At 40.9% G+C, this 23740-nt stretch overlaps 3 protein-coding genes across 4 annotated transcripts; all 3 read left to right on the plus strand.

Annotated features, from left to right (window-relative positions):
* Positions 1–817: 817 nt before the first annotated feature.
* On the plus strand, positions 818–1765 carry LOC310861452 (P2Y purinoceptor 1-like; the record flags this gene model as incomplete). Its single annotated transcript, XM_083768884.1, has 1 exon — positions 818–1765. The coding sequence occupies one exon, from the start codon at positions 818–820 to the stop codon at positions 1763–1765; it is 948 nt and encodes a 315-aa protein (XP_083625010.1).
* A 6291-nt stretch (positions 1766–8056) lies between these two features.
* Positions 8057–9046, plus strand: LOC310861453 (P2Y purinoceptor 1-like; the record flags this gene model as incomplete). The annotated part of the gene is made up of 1 exon (XM_083768885.1): positions 8057–9046. One exon carries the CDS (start codon positions 8057–8059, stop codon positions 9044–9046), a length of 990 nt encoding a protein of 329 aa, XP_083625011.1.
* A 2250-nt stretch (positions 9047–11296) lies between these two features.
* LOC310862362 (6-phosphofructo-2-kinase/fructose-2,6-bisphosphatase-like) lies at positions 11297–23604 on the plus strand. Of its 2 annotated transcripts, none has more exons than XM_083770233.1 (14): positions 11297–11501; positions 14569–14694; positions 14812–14908; positions 15426–15492; positions 15661–15735; positions 16556–16612; positions 17082–17203; positions 17291–17498; positions 18594–18740; positions 21755–21859; positions 22033–22162; positions 22281–22343; positions 22578–22642; positions 23028–23604. In XM_083770233.1, the coding sequence occupies exons 1-14, from the start codon at positions 11411–11413 to the stop codon at positions 23085–23087; spliced, it is 1413 nt and encodes a 470-aa protein (XP_083626359.1). In that variant the 5' UTR covers positions 11297–11410; the 3' UTR covers positions 23088–23604. The 2 variants fall into 2 exon arrangements, with proteins under 2 accessions (XP_083626359.1, XP_083626360.1); XM_083770234.1 differs by having other exon boundaries at positions 11297–11462.
* Positions 23605–23740: the final 136 nt, after the last annotated feature.

Raw genomic sequence — 23740 nt, forward strand, 5'->3', positions numbered from 1 at the left:
CAGATCTTAGAGTATACTCTAGTGCAGATGTGTTGTCCGGGTGCCCCTTGCCTCATGACAAACTCCAACCAAAAGATGGCGCCGTTGGAGTGTTTACCTGAGTTTGTGTAGCTTATATACTTTCTGTAGGATTATCAAGGCCATCAAACTGGTCAAAAGAGGAGAGGAATGTTTGGAACAGGGATTCCATGTATACTGTAAATGGCTTTATAAATTCTATAAGTTCCCCCATCCTATATTTTATTTTGGCTAAAATAGAACCCTTCTATTTTAAAGTGTTAACTTGCTCCACCTTGTCATCGAACCATCATATACATACAGGAAACTGAAACAATGCTAACTTCCTCCTCTTCAAACACTTTTTTGCGTCTTGTAAAATTATAGGTATAGGCTACTATAGTTTGTATTATAAAATGATAGGCCTACTATAGGCTATTATAGTTTGTATACTTGGATGGAGAAAGGCTCATATTGTCTTGTAAAACGATAGGCGTACTATAGGCTACTATAGTTTGTATACTTGATGGAGAAAGGCTCATATTGGAGAGCAACTTCATAATTTCCCCCTCAAGTATAATGATGAACTTCAAACTACTATTTATTATATAACTGTCTTGTTTAAAACTGTTTACTTGCCAAATCATACTAAATGAGAGTATGTCAGGTAGCATTTCCTGTTTACAGAAAATGTGAAGAACAGGAAATCTTTGAAATTCTCACCTCTGTTTCTCATACAGTATGACTCACAGAACCGCAGCCTCAGAAAATAACTTAAACAGCAACAACGTATTTTTTTTATCAGAACACAGGAGGCAGAATGAGGAACATTTCATGTCAAGGCGTTAGCTTTGACTTTTCACAGCAGTTCTTACCCTGTGTTTATTTTGCAGTATTCATTGTTGGTCTGATTGCAAATGGCTTTGGATTGAAATCCTTGTTCCATAACTGGAAAAAACTGGGGAACGTCAACATTTTTGTTTTCAACCTTGTATTAGCAGATATTTTGTATTTGCTCACACTCCCGTTTCTGGTTACCTACTATGCTCTGGGGAGTAAATGGATCTTTGGAGAGGTCTTCTGCAAGATAACAAGATTCTGCTTCAACTTAAACCTGTATGGCAGCATTGGTTTCCTCACTTGTATCAGTGTTTATCGTTACCTGTCTGTTGTCCATCCGATGAGAGTAATGGAAAGAATAACCCAGACACACACTGTGATTATAACCATTATGGTCTGGGTCTTGGTGTGCGTTCAGATTCTTCCAGACATGTTCTTCGCTAAAACATACAAAAACCAAACAGGTAAATGTTATGAAACTACTTCTTGGTTTTATGTCAACGATTACCTGACGTACAGTCTTGGATGGACACTGACTGGGTTCTGCATTCCATCACTCATCATACTGGGCTGCTATGGACACATGATTGTGATTCTCCGCACCAAACCTAACATTGACACGGTGCTGAAACAGAGATGCTTGAGACTACTGTTCATATTGATTGTACTTCTCTCAGTGTGCTACATCCCCTATCATGTGCTTAAGAATCTCAACTTGAAGGCAAGAATTCTGGCAAAGGAACGTCAATGCCAGGAGTGGTTTGATGGAGTCTACATTGCTCATCAGATAAGTCGTGGACTTGTGTGTCTGAACAGTGCCATCAACCCACTGATTTACCTGCACAGAAACAAAATGCTTCACAATCATCTCAGGCGGCAATGCTTCAGGCGGGTCCGGCACGGTGTCATGGGGTCAGGGACGGATTAAAGTGAAAAAGGGCCTTGTGCACAAATCGCAAAGCCCCCCCCCCCCCCTGGAAGGTGCTGATTATTTTTTCCTAATGTGGTTTTTAACTGTCCTTAGCAGCATAACGGTAAGGCTGACATAAATGGATGTGGATGTGTTGGATGAAGCTCAAATTGAACTTTACTCAGGTATCTAGTTTGCAAGTTTTCCGTTTTCAAGTATGTTTTGGCCATTATTTCTGGAATGGAAAGTCCAATCTGTTCAGTGCAAAGCTTGTTGGAAGCGTGACTTTGAGGACATTCTGAATCCAAGCCAAGGGCCCCCATTAGCCCAGGGCCCCTGTGCACGTGCACACTTGGCACAAGCCATAATTCATCCCTGCATGGGGTCTTCCATCATGAGGGAAATTCACACCACAGGTCGTTAATGTTAATGAATTCTAAGAAATTGAAGTTTTAGGTGATACGTTGACCACCGTAGTAAAACAGAGAGATGTATTTGGGTGAGTGGCGAGTCTCTTATCACCACAGCGTGACGTCATGTTGTAGCCTAGTTTTCGGTGGTCACCTTATCACCTAAAACTGGTGTATGACTATAGGCCTTTAGTGACCATTTGGCTAATTGTCTCACGTTTTAGCCAAGTAAAAATCACACTCGTGTGAAGTGACCTGTGCCTTATGATGATGTATGATGATGATGATCAGAACATCATTGGCTTATGTATCAGCCAATCAAATCATCACATTCCGTGCTAAACGGACATACACACAAAACTGTGCATAGGAGCTGCTGCAAAAATAAATGTGGTTTATTTCTTACCTTGATTGGGTTATTTTGTATACAATATATTGCCATTCTATATCACCTTACAAAATACAAATGAAGTTTGGAATTTGTGCTTTTGTGATATTTGTGTATTTTGTTACAGTGATTGACATAATGCTTTCTGTCTGTTTAGCGTGCGTTTGTGTGTGTGTATGCACGCACGCGTGCGTGTGTGTGTACGCGTGCGTCCGTTTGTGTGCGTGCTTCCGTTTGTGTGTGTGCACACGTGCGTGTGTTTCGCTCACTCCAGAGTTGTGGGTGACCAATCAGAGCCCGCTATTCAAAGCGAGACTTTTATGCTGTGACGTTGGAATCTGTTTGTAACCGTCCTTTGGAAATACATCTTTCACACTGAAGTTCCAGACTAATATCTGCAGTGATATTAGTCTGGCCATGCCAGGCTATATAATCCTGTAACTATCCTCACTTATGTTATGCTACACTAATCTGAGTTCCCAGAAGTTTTATTTTTCGCCACTATGTGAGCATACACGCTCACTGAAGCAAGAATGTCGTAGAGCTGAGCGAGCTTGGAGAAAAAATAAACTCACCATCCACTTAGAGATTCTTAAAAAGTCAACAGTCGCCTATAACAAGGCCTTGCGTCTAGCAAGGCAGGCATATTTCTCTGGCATTATCAATGAGAACAAGATTGATAACAAAATCTTTAACATTAGAGCTGATATTATGAATGGTGCTGCTGCTAGCGCAAACCTTCAAACAGCAGCTAATGGTCCCAGGGTAGATCTCTCCAGGGGGAGCCTAATATCGTTCTGCGCAATTGATGAAGACGAACTCCGCAAAACCATTTCACAGATGACATCATCCTCCTGTTCATTGGATACAATTCCCACCACCTTTCTCAAAGAGGTCTTAGACAGTGTGATTGGAGATATCCTTAAAACAGCTCTCTACAATCAGGCGTCTTCCCAGACTCACTGAAGACTGCCGTAGTTAGGCCCCTACTCAAGAAACACAATCTTGATCCCTCTGTTTTGGGTAACTATCGACCCATTTCAAATCTACCCTTTCTAGGCAAGGTTTTAGATCAATTTCTCATCAATTGGATGTATTTCTACAGAACAATAATGTGCACAACAAATTCCAATCTGGCTTTAGGAAAGGGCACAGCACAGAAACAGCACTTGTAAAAGTAATGAATGATCTTAGGGTGTCTGCTGACAAGAAACATGTATCCGTTCTCTTACTTCTAGATTTAACGGCTGCATTTGACACGATTGATCATTCAATTTTAATACAGTGTTTGGAGCACTGGATAGGCCTGTCTGGTACGGCCCTGTCCTGGTTCACCTCCTACCTATCAAACAGAAGTTACTTTGTCAATCTAGCCGAGTTTGACTCAGACAAACACGACATCAGTTCTGGTATTCCACAGGGCTCGATTCTTGGTCCTCTGCTTTTCTCCTTGTACATACTGCCATTGGGCGAACTCATTACCAATCACGGAGTCAATTTTAATTTCTATGCTGATGATACCCAACTATATCTCTCTGTGGCCCCAGATGATCCCTGTGCTTTAGACCCACTGTTGACCTGTCTGTCTAGCATCAAATGTTGGATGAGTGAGAACTTTCTCAAGCTAAATGAGGATAAGACAGAAGTTCTCATAATCGGTTCTAGCGAGCAGAAAGAATCAATAATAAGCAGACTTGGCAACCTGACTGTAGAAAGTAACAGTACAGTAAAGAACCTGGGGGTTATTATTGATTCTGAATTGAATTTTAATTCACACATTAATCATGTTACCAAGATTGCCTTTTTTCACCTTCGAAATATTGCACGAATCAGAGCCTATTTGTCCTTGGACGATGCTAAAACGCTAATCCACGCCTTTGTTTTTTCTCGGCTTGACTACTGCAATGCACTCTTTTCAGGACTGCCTAAGAAAACAACTGACAGACTACAACTTGTCCAAAATGCAGCAGCTAGAGTTTTAACTAGAACTAAGATGAGAGAACATACAGTATTACCCCAGTTTTGGCATCACTGCACTGGCTTCCGGTTGTTTTTAAGATTGATTTAAAAATTATTTAATTTGTCTATAAAGCTCTCAATGGTCTCGCACCTTCCTACCTACATGACTGCCTGCCTAAATATGTCCCAAACCGGCCCCTAAGGTCTTCCACTGCTGGCCTGCTCGCTTTGCCTAAAAAAATGGCAACTAAAAAATACGGGGAAGCAGCTTTTTGCTTCTACGGGCCGTCGGCATGGAACAAGCTCCCACTGTACCTTCGTCAGGCAGCCTCTGTAGACATTTTTAAAGCTCAGCTCAAGACCCACCTCTACAACATTGCTTTTAAGTGATCTTTTATTTATTTTTTATTATTCATGTTCTCACTGTATTTTATTACTGCTTGTTTCTTTTAATGTCGTTGCCTTGCTTTATCTGTTCTTATCTTTGTACCACTGCCTTCTCCTGATTTGACACTGCGCTATTGTATTTTAACTGCATGGCTGTTTTAATGCTTTTTTGTTTTTATTATCTTTTCTGCCCTGTAAAGCACTTTGAGCTACATTCATGTATGAAAGGTGCTATATAAATAAAGTTTATTATTATTATTATGTTACACTTATGCTATACCGTAGTTTGGGGTCAAAAGAGTAGTATACCCAAATGCTGGTGGCCCTTCACCCAATCCTATATTAAAATTGACTTGGCCATATAAGAGTTCTCATTGGGCCCGGACCACTGGCCTAGCGGCCGTGTGGACCACTCCATATATGGAGCAGTCAGCTCCATATATGGAGCAGTCAGCTCCATATATGGAGCTCGGAGACCTGAGGGCCGCAAAAAGGCCAGGACTCATATAGGTGTGAGCCTATATGAGTGTTGCGTAGTGGCCAAAACCTCTATAAGGGTTCCCCAATTAGCGGCCCGCGGGCCATCTGCGGCCCGCAGAGCGCCCCCTTGTGGCCCACGGAATAATTTCAAAATTCAGATATAAATGGCATTAAATTGGGGTCAGTAGCCTCTTCATGTCAAACTGGGGGTCCTTTTCAAATGGGCTCTTTCCCTGAACATTAATTTCAGGGCAAGACCTCGACCTCGCGCGTGCCTGGTACCGTAGTCAAAATATGGCCCTTGAGGAAAATTAATTGGGGAACCCTGCTCTATATAATAAAATCACACCCGAGTGAGTGGTGCAACTCCCCTCCCCCCTCCTCTCCTCTCTCTCTCTCTCTCTCATTAGTAGGCAACAGTGCAGCACTAATACTATCTCTCTCTCTCTGTTTCTGGCAAACAGCACCCCTACTGGTACTCAGTCATACTCATGCTCATTAATACATACATAGGTGAACACATAGGTGTACACGGACATTGCTGGTTGTAGGAGTGGTTGCACCACTCAAAAAATCACATCCGTGTGAAGTGAGGGGCACTCGTCGTCGTACCATCATCCAATAATTATTTTAATATACTGTAATTAATTTCAACTTATATTATTATCTTTTAACCATAATCATACAATGTTTAAAAATAACCTCATCTTTCCACCACGATTGGTTAGCCGATTTGCTCGTCTACATATGACGTACATTTTCCCTTCATTGTCAATGGCATTTAATGTTTGTGCTAACACAAATTACGTCATATTTGAGGCACCTAATTTCTCCTTTCATTGTCAATGGCAAATATGAGACATGTGGGGACAAAAGCTGTATGTGAAGTGTGAGGCTCTTATCATCCGATAAAGAAATGAATATACTTCCTCATGAATTAATTTGTCAACTTGTGTTATTATCTTTTAACAACAACAATGCAATGTTAAAAAATATTCAATGTATTTAATGTTAATATAATTATATATTTATAATATAATATAATTATTATATAATATAATTGTATATATAATATAATAGTATTATATATAATAATTAATTAATAATATAAGCTAATTATATATATATATATATATATATATATATATATATATATATGTGGAGGTATATGCCCCAGAGCTGAATTAAAGCACTGTGTTTAGAAAAGTCGATTTGCTCGTCCACATGACGTAAATTCTCCTTCCATTGTCAATGGCAAATGTGACACTTGACGAAAAGCTGTATATAGGATGGGCTGGCGCCCCTCAAACAATCACACTTGTGTGAAGTGAGGGGCGCTCTTATCATCACACGTCATCATACATCAGCCAATCAAATCAAAACACATTCCGTGCTACAAATACGCGAACACTAGTGCCCCTCAAAAACGTGTAGGCCTACAAGTCTCTGAGTGAATGTTCGAAAATGATGTAATATTTACATTTTATTTTTAGCACTTTGAATGTGCCCCACCTCACTGTCATAGAACGACCATATAGCATCCTATGGTGTGTCAATTTGATAGAGAAGGACCTCCCAGCATGCTCCGTGATCACACCCAGAATTATTACTTGCGCAAGCAGGGCGATTACAGTACTGTAATCGGCTGCGTATGTCGGTGGCGTCGCTCGGCCAATCAGGGACCAAGAACAGCGATCGGCTGGGTATGTACGGTATGTCGGTACATTCCACCAGTCAATGAGAAACCACTGTTCTCGATGTAACTAAAGTACATTTCAAAATTGGTATAAAGTCAATACGGGGTATGTATCGGCTGGGTATGTCACTGTGTATGTCGGTGTACTCCACCGGGCAATGAGGGACCACTGACCACTGCTACTGTATATTTCAAACCTAGACAGCAGCAGAGAGCTTAAGGACTCGTACCAGCAGTGGTGACCTCATGGTGCGCTCTGCTAGCGCACAAGTAGGCCATACATGGCCTACTTGTGTGCAATGTGCAAGTTGGCAGCTCGACAGAGTGCATTTCTAGTTTAGTAGTTTATTGTTGCGTTATTGTGTGGGTTTACTTCCCAACCAAGCAAAGCCTTCAAAAAAGGAAAAGCTATATCCACTTAGGCAAAATGAAGTGCACTTCTGCAGTCAAAGTAAACAATTTGTTGATAATTACTTCTACTGTCCTTCTCAAATTAGGCGAAACAGTGTGGTGACAGGTGGAAAATCTCAGCATATTCAATTCTGCAGCATACTGTACGTGACACTGACACATAAATGTGTGAAGAAATGTATTTCCTGCCCTGGTATGAGAATTGAAAGAAAATGAAACATAACATACTGGAATTAAACTCTCTGATCATGTCAGGATTACATTACATAAAACGTATAGCTTAATAAGAATGACATAGTGGTATACCGTTCAAAGGATGCCAGTGTTGGTTGGTTCAAACTAGTTTTGTCCAGTTGGACGTGGCTTTGTCTTGTATCTAATTGGAACACAGTCTTTGTTCAAAAAGAAAATGCACTGTTTAGTGGAAATTATTACGAAATCTTTTATTTTGTGGAACCGGCTTCCTTAACGGAAAATGAGGAACAAAGACATATTGAAATACCTCAACTCTTATTCTGAATCTTCCATAACTCAAAACACCACAGCAACATAATTAGCACCAACCATCAGCAGACAGAATGAGGAATATATCTTGTCAAAGAGTTAGCTTTGACTTTTCACATCAATTCTTACCTGGTGTTTATATCACAGTATTCATAGTTGGCGTTATTGCAAATGGCTTTGGGTTGAAATCCTTGTTCCACAACTGGAAGAAACTGAAATTCATTAACATTTTTGTTTTCAACCTTGGAATAGCAGATATCTTATATTTGCTCACACTGCCATTTTTGGTTACCTACCATGCTTTGGGGAGTAAATGGATCTTTGGAGATGTCTTCTGCAAGATAACAAGATTCTGCTTCAACTTAAACTTGTATGGCAGCATTGGTTTCCTCACTTGTATCAGTGTTTATCGTTACCTGGCTGTTGTCCACCCAGTGGGGATAATGGGAAGAATAACTCGGTCGCACTCCGTGATTATATCAGTAATGGTCTGGATCTTGGTGTGTGTTCAGATTATTCCAGACATGTTCTTCACTAAAACATATAGAAATCGAACAGGAAAATGTTATGAAACTACTTCTACGTTTTATGTCAAAGATTACCTGAAATACAGTCTTGGGTGGACACTGACTGGGTTCCTTATTCCATTGCTCATCATACTGGGCTACTATGGACATGTGATTGTGGTTCTCTGCACAAGAAACAGAGTTGACATGGTACAAAAGCAGAGATGCTTGAAACTGCTATTCATTTTGATGTTGCTTTTCTCAGTGTGTTACATTCCCTTTCATATATTTAAGAACCTCAACATGAAGGCAAGACTTTTGGCAAAGGAACACCTGTGCCAGGAGTGGTTTAATGGAGTCTACATTGCTCATCAGATAAGCCGTGGACTTGTGTGTCTGAACAGTGCCATCAATCCCCTGATTTACCTCCATGGAAACGAGGAGCTTCACAAGCAGCTGAGGCGGGTCTCCCAGATGATCAGTGGTCGCAAGCAGTCAAATCCTAGTTGCACCATCACAATGCAACCTGCTGATGGGGATGAAACTACTTCATTGTAAGTCCATTCTTCTGGACAAATAAGGCTCCACGAAACTTTCAGAATTTTCTATCAACAATAGTTTTGGTAAAGAAAACTATTGTTGATGTACTTATTCATTGTCCCTTTGAATATGCTATAGCCTGTCACACCTTGTTTTCATGACACACGCACGCACGCACGCACAACCTAATCTGCATACCGACCTAATCTGTATACCGATTTTTAGGCAAGAGCCATGGTTAAATGGGCCGCCTGAGTGTCCCAGAAGAAGCTTTATCTGCTCTATATATGGTAGGAGCATTCATGTGGTAAAGCTGGGATTGATACAAGCCCAGCCAGGAGCATGACTGGGATATCTTTTTCTTTTTCTGGAGCCTCAGAGTGAAATAAACTCACTTCATAAACAATTCCCACTCTGTACTGCTTCAAAAGACAGCTAAAATCTAGCTCTGGTCCATAGCTCTAATGCGGCAGCAAGAGCAGTAAGGCTATGGACCAGAGCTAGCTCAAATCCATGTTAATGGGTCGTCATCGAGCTAATGAGCATTGAGCAAGTCTACTGTATTAGTGCTTCACACTTTGTGTCATGGATATTCTTGTTTGCCTAAGGAATTTGATCTGTATTTTTAATACGCAACATTTACATAATCCTGTACTGCATATGAACTGCAACACAATAGTTATTGTGTTCATCCTCAATAATTCTCAATAATAATCATAATTACTTTTGTTTATAGTGCTTTTATTTTCCTCAAATAAATGAAAAATGGGAAGGAAAAAAAATATGTTTTTTATTTCTTTGCTATATATTATTATAAAGCCTTTATAAAATGAACGAATATTATATACCATCCTGCAATAGGATTTTGTTTTATCTGATTTTTACATACTGTGTGATGAAAACGAAAATTGTACTCTTCTTAATTTCTTGGGTGCAGAACAGAATGATTGATGATTCATTGTCAACAGAATGGTGAGCAGAAAGAGTCCCATTCAAATAAGTATGTTACTTGACTCAAATATTTTTTAAATATTGTAAAAGTAAGATTAGCAAAAGGTTTAAAAGGTAAAATGTAAGATTTTGCAACCCTAGGTACCTACCCTAGTGGACAAAGGGACAACATGCAAACTCCACACAATTAGCTATTTTGAAGACTGTTTACTTGGTAGGTTTCAGATTACATACATGTATACATAGAGGCATTACCTTTAATCCACCCGACACTGAAACATATCTTTATTACGTCACCATCGAGAGCCAGTTATACCCTGGCATTGGTACATATCTTCATTACGTCACTCTCAAATCATGCAGCCACGGCATACGCATAAACCAACCACAGTATACTACTACTCATCAATTTACAACTTTATGTTTATATGAAGATGTGGGTGACAGCAGAATATCGTAAGCTGGTAGTCAATAGAATGGAAAGACACAAATGCTTCTTAAGCATTACGCAACAAAATGTCACATTGATTTACTTACTGTCCATTGATGGACAGTAAGTACAACAGCTGCTGGCAACAGAAATATCATGCCTGTCCCACAGGCTTTACTGTAAGGATTGTATACTGCCTCAGCACATGGCTTAGACAGGCATACTGTTCATTGAAGTTCATAAGTTCTCACACAACTGATACACTAGGAGGCTAGTGTATTGTATGTAGGATTATTATCACTTGCTGATAATGTATGTGTGCCGTATATACTGTAGGATACATATCTAATCTTGCTGTGTGCACTGGAAAGCCTGCAGTGTGCTTTGAACCTCACCAAAACATCCTGGGCCCATGAGACCTGACCCAGATGTAACTGTTAAAATGTTTGCACTCAATATAAGCCATAAATGACTACAGCCACTAAAACGCACCACACAGCTAACAACAGCGCCATAGGCTGTTAATGTTTAATTGCGGTTCATTCAATCTTGCACACCTGAACACACCACCGTGTTCATTCATCCATTTGTAGCTCGGAGAGTGAACAATTTGCTTCCATTTGTACGGTCTCAGAGTTCAATTTGCACACCGAATTTTACAGTGTGCACGTGATAAGTGGAGTGCCGGTTTAAAGGTTACCACCTCAGCTCCCTCCAGCCCCCCCTTCACCTCAATGACCTTTGCTCATATTATCAACCTCCCTTGGTTCTGCCTCTCCCTCTCCATGTGTGTATGTTGTGAACTCAGGCCCTGGCAAACATTAAAAGGACAAGCAGAGTCTGCTGCTATCATATGTCCATGTGTAGAGAGGGAGGGGTGGACTGGGAACACTCCGGCTGAGGGGTTTAGTTCCTTAAGAGCGTTGGTCTGGTCACCACACAGCTTACTACGTTGTAGTTGCACACGCGGCCAGGCCTGGCCTGTTCGAATACTGAAGAATATGGAGCTACCCCAAATTGAGCATGTGAGACGTCGCAGGTGTGACAGTGCAGGTGAGGTCACTGTTAGACTGATTGATGACAGATGTAAGCGTAAGTTAAATAACAGTTTACAGTGTTGATTTGTGTATTTCCCATAGGCCTAACGCAGTTTGCAGTGTTTGCCAAAGGGCTGAATTTGACACAGGGTAACTAAAAGAGTGGGCACCTGAGAACTCTGGGCAGCAGTTTTCCTATATATATATATATATATATATATATATATATATATATATATATATATATTATATTTACCTATATATTTTTTTGTAATGACATGGTCATTACAACTGCTTACAAATTGTCATTTGGGGCATAAACAAGAATCTGAAGGGTAAATTTATAGGTCTAATGGTGTGGCATTTTGGAAACATGTGCAATTTAACAAGTGCCCATAATGTTTACATGCCCACTCTACCTGTACCAATGCCACATACAGCACATGTGCCATGTGTTTACCACACTAAGATGAAACCTGATACAGAGCTCACTGGTTATGAAAGAGTCTTCCGCAAGCGCAGGCAGAGAGAGAGAGAGAGAGAGAGAGAGAGAGAGAGAAAACAGCTGGGCAAGTGGATATGTGGGACTGCAGCCCTCTATATCCACAGGAGCCATAGCTGTTTGGGAGGCAGGGCATGAATTCCTAACAGGGCAACCCCCCCCCCCCCCCCCCCCCCCCCCACAGGATATGCCTGTCTCAATAGTGCAGCTCAGCCTAAAACAGAAACACTGGTCATTAGTCGCTTTGCTTTATCAACATGGACCAGAGCTAAACATGGATCAATGAGACACTCAGGCCATCAAGGCAGACAGATTTAGTTTAGAAACCTGAAGCATTTGTTTTTAAGCATTGATTGAAAATAGGTCATAGTCAGGGCAAAACAGTTCAAATTAAAAACTAGAATATTTGTATTTTTATCCATTCTAAAATGTTATTTATCCCATGGTGAGACTGGTGCCATTGACACACCAGTGTTAAAAACAATTGATTAATATAGATACAAATTATTCTAAATGATAACACAGCCTTAGTTCATGTTGCATGCTGCTGTCATGGATGTACAGTATATGTGAGTTGTGAGAAGGGGCAGGGCATGCAGGGGTGACGCTCCTGTATGACTGAAATTCTGAATAGCTTATGACTGCCCCCATGTGGCAGTCATCTGTAGATTCCTACTGCCCCATATTGGCTGTCATCACCTGGGAGATTTGGAATAACCCGAGGGTACATAATCCCTTTGGACCTTAAAGCAAATGGAAAGGCAGACCAAGCAATATGGAGGTCCTCCCCCTTCTGCCTACCAATTGTCTTCTCCTTAGCAACAGTCAGCTGACCTAGAGTTCAGAGTGCCACACCCACCCTCACATACAGTACAGTACAGTATACACTCTGCTGCACAAAACGGAGAGGGACAGAGTTCAGCATCCAGGCATCATAGCACTCTCATAGCACCGCCACTGCCATGTTCACAGAGCAGAATGAACTCACACAGTCTCCCCTGCTCAAGATCTGGGTGCCATGGATGACCAGCAAATTGAGGAGAGGATGTAAGTGAGATGGAAACGCTGCCTCACTATGAATATAGAATAGAATAGAATAGAATAGAATAGAATGTGTCCCCTATCTCTGTTCCTTTTGTTTCCTCTGGTTTTTAAGGCTCATGTGACGTTGTGTGGGTGGCTTCATGACGAATCTGGTTCCGTACAAACCTCCGGGCCAAGTTAATGGCAAATGACGTCACATGATGTATCTGTGTGACGTTATAGTAAACTGTGACCTACTGTCGCAATAAAGGGTCCCCCTCGCTTCACACGGGTGTGATTTTTGAGGGGTGCTAGCCCCTCCTATATTCAGCTATAGTGTAGATTTTACTGAGATTTTTCAAACATTAAATTCCCATTGACAATGAATGGAGAATTTACGTCATACGTGTCTGAGCAAATCGACACGTTACGTCATGATGCTGTACGATGATAAGAGCGCCCCTCTCTTCACACGCGGGTGTGATTGTTCTACAACTCAACAGCAATATTATGCTCTTATAGTTAGAGAAAATGTCAATGAATATACTGTGTGCAACTACAGTGCATTCACATAATAACTCCACATGATGTTGACATCCTCTACAACAAAATCCTGTTCAGGGAAGGCAGGAAGTCAGGCTAGGAGAGACAGTTAAATTGACCATGGGATTAGGGCCAGGCCAGACAAGCCAGGAAGGGAGGGAATTGGCCCTTTGCTCTGACATACAGTATAGCCATGTGAGCAGTCTGCTGATGCTGCAGACTACATTCATGTTCTTTCCCTGACCTACATAGATGCACATTGGCCATTTGGTCACCCATGAGGTACAGCCTCCTTTATGATGAGTCCCTGTTCTGTTCTTTGGCTATATAGAAGTGTCTATTTTTGTACGACTCTAAATGTTTTGATGAATTGAACATGGTGAACCCTCTTGTAAACAAGTGTAATGCTAAATTGGGTCGGCCGCCGTTGAAATGTACTGTAATTCTGCAAACTGTTAATAAATATTTCAATCAATCAATCAAAAAAAAAAGCCATACAGCTAATGTACAGTAACTGGCTAGGATTGTCACCAGCCTCTGATGATCAAAATGTTTAATGTTCTGGATGGATATTGTCAAGACAGGCTACTAACTAGAAAGGGCAGATTTTTTTAACAATTATCTGGATTATTATTTTACGGTTTATCTGTTTAATGACTGGATGACTGCATGTAATCTGAGATGTTGACAGAAGATATGGGACATAGTTCTCAATTTGTATAGGATTAGCTTGGGCACAGTTGGCAGAACAAGTCTCTCCTGGCACCGAACGCATAGCTTTTGGTTTGACAGAAGGCTGTTAGTGCGTTTCATTTATCATCATCCATCTGTGATGGAGCTCTTAAGCCAAATATATACTGCACACGCACACACATGGAATAACATTGTTTATTTTTTCTTATTGTTTTAAATTAATTTCTTAATTAATTTTTTTTTTTTTTTTTTTTACAGATGCTCAGTCTAAACTTAGTGTAGAATAAGCATACATTGAAGTTTGAACAGTGTTTATAGATATTATTTATAACTTTGTATTTTTGGTTGTTTTCTCTTTTAGCCTCAAGGCCTCAATTCTGCAACTCACCCACAGTGCTTGTGATGGTAGGATTGCCAGCCAGAGGCAAGACCTACATCTCCAAAAAACTCACCCGCTACCTCAACTGGATTGGAGTTCCTACAAAAGGTCAGTTTTTAAACTGCATCCTCAGCCTGGTTCCTGATATATATATCACGTAATCACAAGTTTACCATTTACCATTTATTTCGTAGTTTTTCATCTTGTCTGCTCTCCATACCACAGTGTTTAATGTGGGTCAGTACCGCAGGGAGGCTTGCCAGACCTACCAGAACTTTGAGTTCTTTAGACCTGACAATGAGGAAGCCATGATCATCCGCAAGTAAGAGACAAACACATTATAATTAGAATGCAGGTGCTACAGAAAATAGAATGCAAAGTCTTCCATTTAGTTCTTGACATTATAAGTAATTTCATTATAAGGTTTTACAATTAAATTTACCAGGTCTTTTGAGTGCTTATAGCTGTAATTATACAGTGTTATTAGAAGATTATAATGCTTTATAAGAATGTTCATATAATGCATGACAACAAAGATGAGGGAAATAGTTAAACAGTCCAAACCAAATGGGTGTTCCAATCAGGTGCATATGCCAAACGCTAGAAGGGCTTGCATAATGCATTATAAAGAAGTATGACCCAAGTTCACACAATAACGTATAATAAACTTCAAATACGTTCGTATATATACGTATAATATACTGCAAATTGATGTTGATGTTGGGAACTATAATGTATAATATTAAGCTTCATAAAGGTGAGGCGAATACTTCTTTAACCCCAGGGTAAAACATTTTGTATGTGGATTTTTTTAAACTTTGTTTAAATTCTCTCCCAAGGGCCTGTGCATCTGCTGCGCTTAAAGATGTGGCTAGTTACTTTACAAAAGAACATGGACAAGTAGCAGTGAGTAAGGGGACAAATGAACCCTCGAGCAACATTACTGTGGTCTATATATTAATTTGTGTACAATTTGTGTGTAGGCCTACTGTACTAGTAATGGAACATTTTATATCATTGGTTTATAGTCAGTGGAATGCATTTGTAATGAAAGTGGACTCTTCTCTTATCAAGGTATTTGATGCAACCAACACAACAAGAGAGAGAAGAGCTGTCATCCTTAGCTTTGCCAGGGAGAGAGGCTACAAGGTATGTAGTGTTGTGTGCAACAATGTCTAAAAGCTCTAATAGGAGGGGGCGGCTCGGGTGGTGCACCGGTAAAATATACCTTCCCCACCACCGCGGAGTCTAGAGGCTTGGATCCACCGCGGTGCAATGGTGCATCCAGCTTTGTCGAGCGTCTATGCCAACACAATTGGCACGTTTGGAAGGATGGAAACAGGTGGGATAATAATTGTCACTGCATGTACTTCTATACGGGCTGGGATGGCAGCTGTCCGCAGGGAGTGTCGAGCGGGAGAAGTGGGATGGGAGGTGCTACATTCTTCCAGTGGGGGCTCCTCACTGGCAGGTGAGCCAGTAGGGCACAATAGCAGTCAAAAGACGGAAATATTTGTTTGGAGTGGCCCGGGCCGGCCTAGCGGTCCAGGCACCTAAACTGGTAATCCTAGCCTGACAGCGTGTCGTGGGTTCGAGACTCGAGTCCCGATCCTGACATCCTTTGCTGTGTGTCACCCCGCCCCCCCCCCCCACCCCCATCTCTCTCCCCATTTCCTCTCAGACTACTGTCTACCTATCAATAAAAGCATGAAAAAGCCCCAAAAATATATTACAAAAAAATAAAAGAAATGTGTGTGTGTGTGTGTGTGTGGGGGGGGAGGGGATTATTTGACTAAATTGGGGGGGAATAACGGGTAAATAATAATTTGCTTATCTAAATTATGGAGAAGAAAAAACAGGATAGCACACCAAATACTGTGTAATAATGAGTGTTTCATTATAAGAGAAGAATAGAATATAACTTTTTTTAAACTGTCTTTAAACTGAGCTCTTGAATGTTACCTTACAGGTGTTCTTTGTGGAGTCAATCTGTGATGACCCAGATATCATTGCAGAGAACATCCGGGTGAGAACCTGCTAATTCATATGTGGGATTTGTATATATATATTTTTTGAGGGATCGCTCCTATATACAGGTTTAATGTTTGTTTTTAGTTCAATGTTTGTCTTAAAAAGACAAACAATGAAGGGAGAATTTACATAATCTTGTCCCTAACACAAACATTAAATGCCATTAACAATAAAGAGAATTTAATGTTGGCAACGTTTGTTTTACATCACCATATCAACATGAGTTAGACTTTAATATATTAGCGCCCCTCAACGGGTGTGATTTTTTTGCACACATTGTTTCTACGTGGGTATGGCTTTGGTGATATTGATTTGATGTTGCCATGGTGAGTGTACTCAGTGTGGGTAATTTTGGATAAGCAAGTGCCTTACAATACTCTGAATTGAGACAGGTGTTTAGGGTGCTAATAAGGTGGTTTATACTTCGCAGAGCAGCCTATATAAATTAAGTATTTTTCATCTAGCAAGTCAAGATTGGGAGTCCAGATTATGTGGACCGTGACAAAGATGAGGCAAATCAAGACTTCCTTCAGCGCATTGAGGTCTACAAGACATGCTATGTCCCTATAGATGATGAGAAAGACAGGTACTTGGTTGGGTCAAAATCAAGTAAAAAAACGATTTTTCCTAAATGAATATCCATCTCCTCTTCACCAATGATATTTTGTACTAGGAAGCACTCCTACATCAAGATCTTCAACGTGGGCACTAGATATCTGGTGAACCAGGTCCAGGACCACATCCAGAGCAGGATAGTTTACTATCTGATGAACATCCACGTGGCGCCACGCTCCATCTACCTGAGCCGACATGGAGAGAGTGAATTCAACCTGTTAGGCCGCATCGGGGGAGACACGGCTCTTTCTCCAAGGGGTCAGAAGGTAAGCATAAGGCCTGGGCCGTGGCTCAGCGGTCCAGGCACCTTGGCTGGTAATCCAGTCTGGCAGTGTGCCGCGGGTTCGACTCCCGATCCCGACGGCCTTTACTGCATGTCTTCCCCCCCCCCCCATCTCTCTCGCCATTTCCTGTCAGCCTGAGAGCCTACTGTCTGTCCCTCCATAAAAAAATATAAAAAATAAATAAGGCGAAAGCCACAAAAAAACATAATATAAAGTAAAAGGTAAGCATAAGCAAAAAGACATGAAGTAATATACTGTATAATATAATTGCGAGCGTAGGTCGCATTTACTATGAAAACCTGCATCTCCGTTTGTTAGTCACGTCTCCATATATGGTCACGCCTCGTGACATCACGCCTCCATATATGGTCACGCCTCGTGACATCACGCCTCCATATATGGTCACGCCTCGTGACACGTCACGCCACCAACACATACAGTATGGCCATCTCCATATATGAAGATCACGACACTGACCTCATCTAACCCTGGATAACGTACCATACATGGAGAAGACTAGATCATCCCCACTAGATCTGCATATACCTGTATGGAGCCGGCCAGCAACTCTACATCTGACCTCAAACCCTTAGATCTCCATATATGGAGTTAACCTGTTCTGAATTCCATATATGTTGATCCACCCCCACCCATCCTTCCACTCCTGACATTCCTTATGTTGATCTGACCTCACCAAAACCCTGTACACTCAAGACACGCTCCATAATTATATGGCCAGTACAGAATTCATTCCATATGTTGACCCCCATGCCAAAGCGCCAGCGCTCGCCCAGCAGTCTGCCGTAACCCAGGCAGGTGCGTGCACTCAAGGGCGAGGTCGCTTCTCGCCCTCAGGGCGTCTTACTGGTATTACTAATGGTATAGAGCAGCCAAAAACATTTAAAGTCACTCTGGATAAGAGGCAATTCAGGCCTCTAAATGCCTAAATTGTAACTGTCCAAACCTGCAGTCCAAACACATCACAGTGAAACCTTGTGTAAATTTGTACGTAATTTGCTACTGTACGTATGTTGTATGCTTTGTGGATGAAATAACTAATACTCCCCTCACCTTCAGTATGCCAGTGCCTTGGCCACCTTCATCAAAAGCCAGAAGATCAAGGACCTGAAAGTGTGGACCAGTCATATGAGGAGAACCATCCAGACTGCAGAGCCCCTGGGGGTCCAGTATGAACAGTGGAAGGCCCTCAATGAGATAGACGCTGTGAGTTCTGTTGTAAAACATAATGGAATAATACAGATATCATTAGTGTATTCTGCGTATTCAACCCTATACAGTTGGATGTTGAATAACTTCAGGTTAAATTACTTTACAACCTCTATTGCATTTGCTGTTTTATTTACATTTAAAATCCAATAATTGTGTAAACTAATTTAACATACTGCATGGGTCTTTTTATGTACCGCCATTGCCAAAGATCTTTGTCAATTGAAGCCTAATTATGATACCGACGCTTACCGCCATTGCCAAAGATCTTTGTCAATTGCACTTTTATAGTGCATTCGATCGAGCGACCCATAATACTACTCACGTTAGCCTGTTAGCTAGCTGTGTTGTTAGCACAACACTGGATCGTCCATCTTAGATCGCCGTCGCCATCATAATCCATTCTATGCATTTCTTTCAATCGCTTGTATCTCCTATTCCTTGTCCCAGGTGGCATTTTTGGTCAAAACAAAGTTTCTTTGACGGCACAGATCCGACATTGTGGAGCTCCCCAGGACTCCGGTCTGGATTCATATTGTCAATGTTACCGGCCTCAGGCCTAGGGGAGTCTGGGTCGGTACAAGCGATACACAGGCTTGAATGCACTGTGGATCTGTGAAAAACGAGGAACAGGACACGAACTTTAGTGTTGCTTTGCTCAGTCAGCAGCGGTTTATTACTGACACAATATGTCAACATTCATGTGCATTCAATATCAAAATAATAACAACAGACACATAACATACTTCACAATAGCTTCAAACATACAAAATACAATAAACCAAATAAATCAAAAATAAACTGTATCCTTCATGAAACCAAAAATAAAGTGCACAATAATAACCCTTTTGACATAATATCCAATCTGTATTCTTACTCTCAACATACAAACTTAATACTGTAGTCAGAACACTCAGATTCCATTTATCATAACAATAATACATTTCTTAAATGTAATACTCTTCTTCATTTACACCATTAGGCATTAGCTCAAATACACATTCAAAATAACACGTTTACATTCAGACCACCAACGTAATAAACGTAATCAAAAAAGTCAATCAAAGAACAAGATTCCTTTACAGGATCTCCTCACTGGTCAACAAAAACACCTTGAAGACCTTAACAGGAGCCCTCGTACAAGGTTTCTTTGACTATGCATCCACCTCTTGGTACCACAGCACCTCAAAGGCCCTTAAAACAAGGCTCCAGACCTCCCAAAACAAACTGGTCAGGCTCCTACTTGGCCTCACCCCCCGAACCCACCTCACCCCTGCCCACTTTGACAGGCTGGGATGGCTTAGGGTCGACGACAGAGTACAGCATCTTGCAATGGGTCTGGTCCACAAGATTCGATACACCACTAAGATACCCATGTACCTGTCTAAATACTTCCTTAATGTAAACGAAGTCCACACCCACAACACCAGAGGGAGTGCAACAAACCATGTACAACCCAGATTCGGCACAAACAAGGGACTAAATTATTTTTGCTCCTATGCCACCAAAATGTGGAACGCCCTACCAACAGTCATTAAGACATGTGAATCCCTTGACTCCTTCAAAACCGCTCTCAAAGGGCACCTACGGATGGCTGCAATTCGAAACTGGCCTCTGTAAAATCTGAATCCCCCCACCGCCCCCCCCCCCCCCCCCTTTCCCCTCACTGTATATGTATCTTTTCCCTTTTTGCTTCCTATATTATGATGAATTCCTGTTCTGTTCTTTAACTACATAGAAATGTCTATTTGTATGTCTCTAAATGTTTTGATGAATTGAACAATGTAGACCCTGTTGTGTAATTGTAAACAAGTGTAATGCTTAATTGGGTCGTCCACTCACAGTTAACAGTCTTTGTATTGAGTTTGTGCTTGAAATGTACTGTAATTCTACAAACTGTTAATAAATATTTCAATCAATCAATCAATCAATCAATCAGACACGCACGCACGTGCACGCGCACCACGTGTGCTGTCTGTGGTAACACAGTGTACAAATACCTGGCAGCAGCCATTATTCAACTCAATCAAAACAATAAAACTACTGGTCCAAACTCACTTCAAGTACACTCAAAACGTTACTAAACATGTCACTGGCAGTTCACAGTAGTTTCAACATCATTAGGAATGTTTAGATATGATTCTTATACCTGTGAAAAACGAGGAACAGGACACGAACTTTAGTGTCGCTTTGCTCGGTCAGCAGCGGTTTAAAATTATTACTAACTGCGCATGCGTGGGACCGAGACTATAGGCAGTTCCTCTATGATTCACAGTAGCGCAGGAGCGCCATCTATTGACTAGGAAGTCTAATAAGATGTGGCATCTCATAGAAAAGTGTCAATAATGTTAGAATAGTTCTAATGAATCTTTAAAAATGGGGGGGGTATGTTTTAGTGCAAAACTATAATAGAGGCTATTTCTGAACCCTCTACATCAACAACCCATGCTCTGTGTAGAAGTTTAGGTCTACTACTACTGACAGGAAATGGCGGCTTTTCAAAATAAAAAGAAATGCTGGAATTAGATCCTATTTTTTCAATAAATGCTAGCAGGCAAAGGGTTTAAGTTATATTTGTTCTGTGATTGACTATTTTCAGCCAAAACAAATTTACACATTATAATGGAAACCACTGAACCCTAAAACAGATAGGATCATAGCACGTTCCTGTGGGTCTGGAACTTCCGGGGACCCCCCCCCCCCCCGGGACCCCCACACGGAGTTGCACCACTCACCACTCACTGCACCATGGGTGTGATTTTTTATTAAATTATGGCTGAAAAGAAATGTGGGCGTTTTATATGAGCCTTGGACCTCAACCCAATTACCTCCAAATTTAATCAGGTAATCTAGGGACATTTGCCAACGTCCCCACATTTTCATGCAGCTGTTTTCCCATGAGGCTGCTGACAAACTAGCAAGACAGACACAAACAAACTGGACGGGGTGCTGAAAGTGTTCTACAAGACTACACTCCTATATTGATTGTTTCCTTTACTTTTCTATATAAGGGTGTGTGTGAGGAGCTAACCTATGAGGAAATTCAGGAGAAGTTCCCAGAGGAGTTTGCAATGAGAGATCAGGACAAATATCGATATCGCTACCCCAAGGGTGAGGTAGGACCTCTCTGAGCAGAGTTTTTTTGTAACTTAAGGATATACTGTCAATTTAAATCGTGAATAGTGAATACTATTAAAGAATAATGACTGTGTTTTTCTCATTGACAGTCTCTCTAAGAAAATACAGTATATTTTACTCAATTCCTTGTGTGTGTCTTTCTGTGTGCCAGTCCTATGAGGACCTCGTGCATCGTCTGGAGCCAGTCATCATGGAGTTAGAACGGCAGGAAAACGTTCTGCTGATCTGCCACCAAGCAATACTGCGTTGCTTGCTGGCCTACTATTTAGATAAACCTGCAGGTAAAGAACATACAACATAGTTCCTGTAGAGTGTAGACTAACGTACTGTATCTCTTGACAAAACATTAACAACATGGTTTTGTCCTAATGTGGTTTGTTTCAATGCAATACTTTGCAGATGAGTTGCCATATCAAAGATGTCCCCTTCATACAGTGCTCAAATTGACACCAGTTGCCTATGGTAAGTATATTGTTCATATAACGTAAAATAAGTGTACTAATGTAACAGATTAAAACCATTTGGTAACATTTGTACACTCTCTGAATCACAAATGAAGTAATTAACACTGACAATTTTACTGTATTGACTATAAGCAATTGTCTTGTCTTGTCTTGTCTTGTCTTGTCTTGTCTTGTTTTGTTTTGTTTTATTTTGTCTTTGTTTTTTTTTTGTTTTTTTTGTTTTTTTTTACAGGTTGTAAAATTGAGTCATTTTACCTTAACATTGAAGCAGTCTGCACACATAGAGAGAGACCCGTGGTAAGTTCTCACAAGCATGTAAACTCTCATGATAAATACTACGGTTTGCAAATATAAGAGCTTATGGCATAGTGTGGCTTAAGTATATACAGTATACTGCATATGAATATGTTGGACCTGTCTTTATTTAGCTCAGAAGCCTATTGTCTAAAATGATCTTGTTCAGGGGTATTTCTCTTTGGCTGAGGAGTAGATGTTTGGCTTCCAATGCAGGTGTCGTTGGTTCAAATCTGGGTGGTTACATATATTTGTATGCACTATGCATTCAATAACATGATAGTAACTGTGAAAGGAGAGTATGACAGTAAAAGCACACACAAACACAAATTAGCCACCCTTTCTGTTTCTAAAAAAGAAATATGTTCATGTTTATGCACGCTTGCAGAATGTGGATACCAGCAGGAAACCAGAGGACGCACTGCAGACCGTCCCTGGCCACATATGAAGACGCTTTGGAGTCTGAAGTTGGATGTTATACTATTTTAAATCAACTCATAGAAACACAATCCTCTTTAATGTTATTGTTGGATATATAGTGTTTAAAAACAGAATGGCAGTATAGGGTGTTTAAGGATGTGAAGGATGTGAAGGAATGTGTTGAACCAACCATATAGTTCCTATACAGACATGATGTCAATGATCTGCCGGTATCTGCAGTAACTGAAAAGGTCACACAGAGTTTAGTAGGAAGGCTATTTTAAATTATTAATCATCGTAGTCTATTAAGACGACTTAGACGAAGTGAAAATGGGAACCATGCAATTGTGTTCTAGACAGTCCATATACAGATAGTAGACATAGCAATTGCAGGACGAATCAGCACCATGGACAGAACCACCTTGGGGGGAAAATAGACTTAAAAAGATGACTTCTTAATGGATACACATGATAGAAAACGTTTTCTATCCGTCTCCAGCCATGGGTAGCCTACATTTGGGGAAAATATTTGCAGAATAAAGCTGTAAAACACCAGGTGTGTGTGTGTGTGTGTGTGTGTGTGTGTGTGTGTGTGTGTGTGTGTGTGTGTGTGTGTGTGTGTGTGTGTGTGTGTGTGTGTGTGTGTGTGTGTGTGTGTGTGTGTGTGTGTGTGTGTGAGTG

Source organism: Protomyctophum parallelum, assembly GCF_964188405.1.
Source record: "Protomyctophum parallelum genome assembly, chromosome: 7".
NCBI classification, from domain to species: Eukaryota; Metazoa; Chordata; class Actinopteri; order Myctophiformes; family Myctophidae; genus Protomyctophum; species Protomyctophum parallelum.

What these genes read in the sequence shown, in the direction of transcription:
- LOC310862362 (XM_083770233.1), top strand. Translation starts at nt 11,411, where the DNA reads ATGGAGCTACCCCAAATTGAGCATGTGAGACGTCGCAGGTGTGACAGT. An exon ending in TTTCTCCAAGGGGTCAGAAG is followed by an intron (nt 17,499 to 18,593) that starts GTAAGCATAAGG and finishes CCTCACCTTCAG; the next exon opens with TATGCCAGTGCCTTGGCCAC. An exon ending in CTATTTAGATAAACCTGCAG is followed by an intron (nt 22,163 to 22,280) that starts GTAAAGAACATA and finishes AATACTTTGCAG; the next exon opens with ATGAGTTGCCATATCAAAGA.